The sequence below is a fragment of the Solanum tuberosum genome, unplaced genomic scaffold, assembly GCF_000226075.1.
Source record: "Solanum tuberosum cultivar DM 1-3 516 R44 unplaced genomic scaffold, SolTub_3.0 scf00048, whole genome shotgun sequence".
In the NCBI taxonomy this organism is placed as follows: Eukaryota; Viridiplantae; Streptophyta; class Magnoliopsida; order Solanales; family Solanaceae; genus Solanum; species Solanum tuberosum.
The window spans coordinates 2,264,422-2,269,666 of record NW_006238976.1 but is presented as its reverse complement, the minus strand read 5'-3'; the positions used below and the strand labels follow the sequence as shown (position 1 = coordinate 2,269,666).

Genomic DNA, 5,245 nt, shown 5'->3' with positions numbered 1-5,245 from the left:
TGTTGACTCTATTGATATTCTATGGTCAACTTATCCTTTTGGATTTTACTTGGAATGTGAAACTAACATTTATTAAAATAAAAATAATAACTCTTTTAGATTTTATTAGACAATGGTTCAAAGATTACATTAATATCATGTGCAAATAGTCAATTCAAAATTTTACTATATAACATCTTTCTCATACTAGGCAAATGATATATATAGATGTTCAAAAAACATAATTAGCACTGATACAACAACTAAATCAAGTAAGTTAATTACCTAGTGCTTACATGTTACGTTAGCTAATTGAAATTAGCAATATCTTTTTTTTTTTTTTAAAATTATGTTGTGTAAATTACTTTTGTTGCTCAAGTATTGTTGTATTTACATGTTTCCTAACATCCATGCCTATAAAAATAAATGAATATATTCAGGTAATGTTGATGCATCAAAGAATTATTCGACAAATTTTATTGATATTATATCTTCTTCTCAATTATGGCGGGGTTCAAGGAAAAACAACGTTATCTAAAATTGAGGAATTAGAGTTGGAGGAACAACTTAAACTTCTCAACAAGCCATCAATCAAAACAGTTAAGGTATATATTTCACGCTAAAAAAATCACTACATTTAAAAATCTGGTGAGTAATTATTGTATTCATGTGTTAATATTAATTGTAACAAAGATAAGTATCTTTCAATCCCATAGTTTTGGTCCATGAAGATTTTAAAAATTATCTATCTATCTTTTGTTTATTGACTTTATTCAAATTTTTAAAATTGATGTGGTAATTAAAAGTTTTGAACCTTCTACAAATGTGTAATCAATTATTTGCTTTGAATAATTAAGAAAGGAATACCAATAAGTTTGATAAAAGTCTATTATAACCTTTGAAACTAAAATATCAGTAAACATTAAGTTATGATTCTCAAAGTAAATATGGAGTTATGTAGAATTGAAAATTTAAAATGGTGTTTACAATCTATAGACTTTTTGTTTTCTATTTTTTTTTAAAACATTTTGTGCATAATAGAATTTGATCATCTGTTATTAAAGAATGGTGTTTACAAATTATTTTATTTTGGTTCTCAGAGTAAGTCTGGAGATACATATAATTGTGTGGATTTCTACAAGCAACCAACATTTGATCATCCGTTATTAAAGAATCACAATTTTCATCCAGAGGCATGTGTCTACTCCACTTTACTTTTCAACTTTATAATAATATCATTATTTTTAATATACAAGTTATGTTTTGAATGGACAGATGAAACCTACTCTCGTTAGGTCAAAACAGAATTCAAGTGCCTCTGCATCTGATTGGTCGTCGAGGATATGGTTCGAAGATGGTGGTTGTCCTTTTGGAACGGTTCCCATTAAAAAAATTACTAAAGAAGATCTTATTAGACAAAGAAATATGCCACCACCAGAAAATCATGTAACATCTGATCTTGAACTGACTACGATAAAAAATGTTACATTAATTCACTATATTGCCTTAAATAGTATAATCATGCTTTCAATTGTAATCGAATATGTTAAGCACCGCTACATACATATTCGTCCTTCATATCAACAAGTCTCATGTGTTTTATTGTTTATACACAGATTAACGATGTATCTTCACAAGTATACAAGGTATGTATATTATTTTCTATTGTTTGAATAACACATGTTAAATTGATCATAATAATTTTTTTAGGTATTGCACATCAAAATGTGGTTCTTTGACCTCAAGTACATTATATAAAAAAAATTAAATGAATATATATATATTCAGATCAAATATTAATATATCTAGTCACTATTTAACAAATATTTTTATTTTCATAACTAGCTTGCAATAGTTAGAATTCCAAAAAATCCACATAACAAATTTGGGGGAGCTGGAATGGCCAATAGTTTATGGAATCCCCTTGTTGAAGGTCAGCAACACAGTGCATGTCGATTGAAAATTCAGAAAGGATCAGACGTCTTACAAGTTGGTTGGAGAGTAAGTTCAATACCGTTTTTATTGATAATTAAATTATTTTAAGTTTTTTTTTTAAAAAAAAAAAAGATAGACAGGGGAAAGAAAGATGGAAGAGGTGTATGTGTACGAGAGGGAGAGATCAGAAAATTAAATATTACACCTCTAAGAAGCAAGTTATAATAAATATATATTGATGAAATCGTGACACACAAAGTTATGTTATTTATTTTGTTCATTAAGTCAAATACATATTTCTTGTTTCAGGTAGATCCAACTCTATATAGTGATAATAAGACTAGGCTTTTTGTGCATTTTCAGGTATGGTGCCTTAGTTATTTTTGTTTTGTGTTCATAAAATTAACATTTTCCCCCTTTAGCTATTTACTTTACATTTAATAGGCTGGTAATAAACAATGTTTCAATGTACTATGCTCGGGATTTGTATTAGTAAGCCATGATACACCTATTGATATGGTTTTTGAAGATATTTCACAACCTGGACAAGGGGGTTCATGGGAAGCCACAATGTACATCGAACGGGTACATTTATTTTTTTATATAATTTTTTAAAAAAGTTTTGAAAGCTGTAAATACTAATGCATACTTTTTGCTTCTGGATCAAAGGATAATGTCAGTGGAAACTGGTGGTTTTTATTTGAGGAAAGTTATAAGCAAATTGGTTTTTGGCCTCAACAAATCTTCACTGACTTAAGAGGCTTTGCTGATAACATTGAGTGGGGAGGCGTTGCATATAGTCCACCGGGTGTCCCTAAACCTCCAATGGGCTCAGGTATATTTCCTGTTGGAAATACTGATGATGCTTATTGTAGGAGGCTTAGTGTTTTAAATGATGACGGTGCTACAATAGATGTAGATAGAACAACAATATATGTTGATGATCCTAATTTGTATCGAGTTTTGGATTATCCACATTTCAAACCTGGAAAGTTCCAACATGTTGCATTGTATGGGGGGCCGGGAGAAAGTCATAAACTCTAAATGTATGATATTTACTCATAAATGTCAAAAAATATGAAGTTAGTTTCGAAGCAAATATCACCTATTATGATTGTTATGATGCATTTTTAACTTGGTTAAATATTTCATAACTATTTATTTAAAAAAGAGAATCGTCATCTAATTTTAAATGAAATTGTGAAACCATTTTGAAAATGGGTATTTAAAATTTTGATTTTGTAAACTAGAGAAAAGGGGTAAGTGCTCCGATATTTCGGCAAGGAAGATATTAGACATCTCGAGAAATTCATAAGATTAATCGATAGATTTCATCTTTTTGTGGTTAAAAAAGTATAATTTAATTGGAAAGTAGAGTTCCAAATAAAAATAGAGCCCATAAAGTTCTAAAATTTCTTGGAACATAGTGAATTTGATTTAACAATATTAGGCTCGAAATAGACTGAAACTTGGGACAACAATATGAAGAAAAAAAAAGTTTTAGAAATGTTTGGGCCTTGGCTCTTTTTAAAATTAAATCTAGTAATTACCTGATTTGAACCTAAGAGCAAGATAGGAGGGAGGCTAGCGATAGAGTCTGTGTATGTCAGATCAATGTAAATCACACTAGATACATGTATTAAGATACAAAATATGTTCAGAAATATAAATACATAAGAAGAGAGACAAACGAGATAGAAAGGAGTGAGAGAGAGAGTTAATATATCTAAGATACATGCAAATTCATTTAGATACAACGCATTGGTAACAAATTATACCTAAATATGGCACGACTTGTAGTTTCAAAGACTCATAGAAAGACACATAATTAAACCCTAGAATGATATGATTTATGTTGTTTTCCCAATTTTAAAAAGGAAACTTATATAAATATATTATATTAAAAAAATATTTACCATTTATAGTAATAATATTTTTTTTCATTTTATCACTTTTAATACATTTATAATACAGTTTTAATACATATTACAAAGAACAATTTATTATTCACATATAATACAAGTTTTATTGATGGATACTATATTTATCACACAAGTAATTTCTATTTCTACTATATAGAAAAGCCATGGACGACCACTGCAGTAAAAATTGTACAAGAAGCTATTTCAATTGCACTTTAAAGTGTTGTACACGTGTCAATTGAAGTCTGATTGGTAATTCTAGAATTATCTTCCCATTATCTTTATTCTAGAAATTGCCTAAAATTATCTCTTTGTTCCTATTTATCTATTTGTTTTAGAGTTAATATCTTAAAAGGTCACTTAACTATAGAAAATTATCTAGAAAAGTCATTGAACTATGTTCTGTATCAATAAAATCACTCAACTTAGGGTTTTTATCTTCAAAAATCACTCAACTATATTAATCATTAAAATAAATTTGATATGACAAAATAAATTATATTCCAACTGATGAAGCTTCAAATGACTGAGATTATTACCTGGATACGTGAAATGATAATCACCAAAACTTAAATTTGGCATATCAGTCTCTGCCTATATTTAGACTTTTTTTTTATATATAGGAAATATCTCATAGAAATTCTATAGATGCTAAGATTAGGCAGATATTGTCAATTAGAGCGAGTTACATTAGACTTGACAAATTCCTAAGTATCTAATTATGTCTGTTTCGCAACATATTTATTGCATTGTGCCAGATCTTATTGTGACAAGGAGGAATAATTTATTTATTTTGAAAGTTAAGATTTTGGGAATACTAAAACCAAACACAACGTTTATGATGCTTATGGTAAGAGGCTTGCAGTTTTATATTATATTAAATGATAAATGTGTGATTAATATAGACATAGATAGAATGACAATATATGTTGACGATTCTTATTTGTATTGAGTTTTAGATTACTCATATATAGTACCGGAAAAGTTCAAATGTCATCATTGTTGATACTCAATTTTCACCCTCCACGATATTAATTAATTATTAAGTATTTTTAATTTCAAGTAATTAGCTTTATAAAATTCAAAAATATTTTCTAGCCAAGTTTGTCATTTTTATATTAAATAAGCGATGTATATATTTCATAATATATAGATTTATATTAGGGAAAATTGTATATAATAGCAAACTATTAATTCAAATTAAATGTTATAATCATAGTTTGATTTAGTTGTATCCCATAGCAAACTGTTGCTATTTCGCCTCTCTCCTGGTGAATCTCGCTCACCTCTCTCGCTTTTATACAAACGCAAATGTATAAAATGCGTTTGTATTTGTATAAAGCGAGAGAAAATTGTATATACTTGCATATATTTTCGTCCTATACACTTATGATTATACAAATACGATC

The 5,245-nt window shown here is 28.2% G+C and overlaps 1 protein-coding gene across 1 annotated transcript; it reads left to right on the top strand.

Annotated features, from left to right (window-relative positions):
• The first annotated feature begins 1,878 nt into the window (after positions 1 to 1,878).
• On the top strand, positions 1,879 to 2,958 carry LOC107059971 (uncharacterized). The gene is made up of 4 exons (XM_015307102.1): positions 1,879 to 1,980; positions 2,224 to 2,277; positions 2,359 to 2,499; positions 2,584 to 2,958. Exons 1-4 carry the CDS (start codon positions 1,879 to 1,881, stop codon positions 2,956 to 2,958), a joined length of 672 nt encoding a protein of 223 aa, XP_015162588.1.
• Positions 2,959 to 5,245: the final 2,287 nt, after the last annotated feature.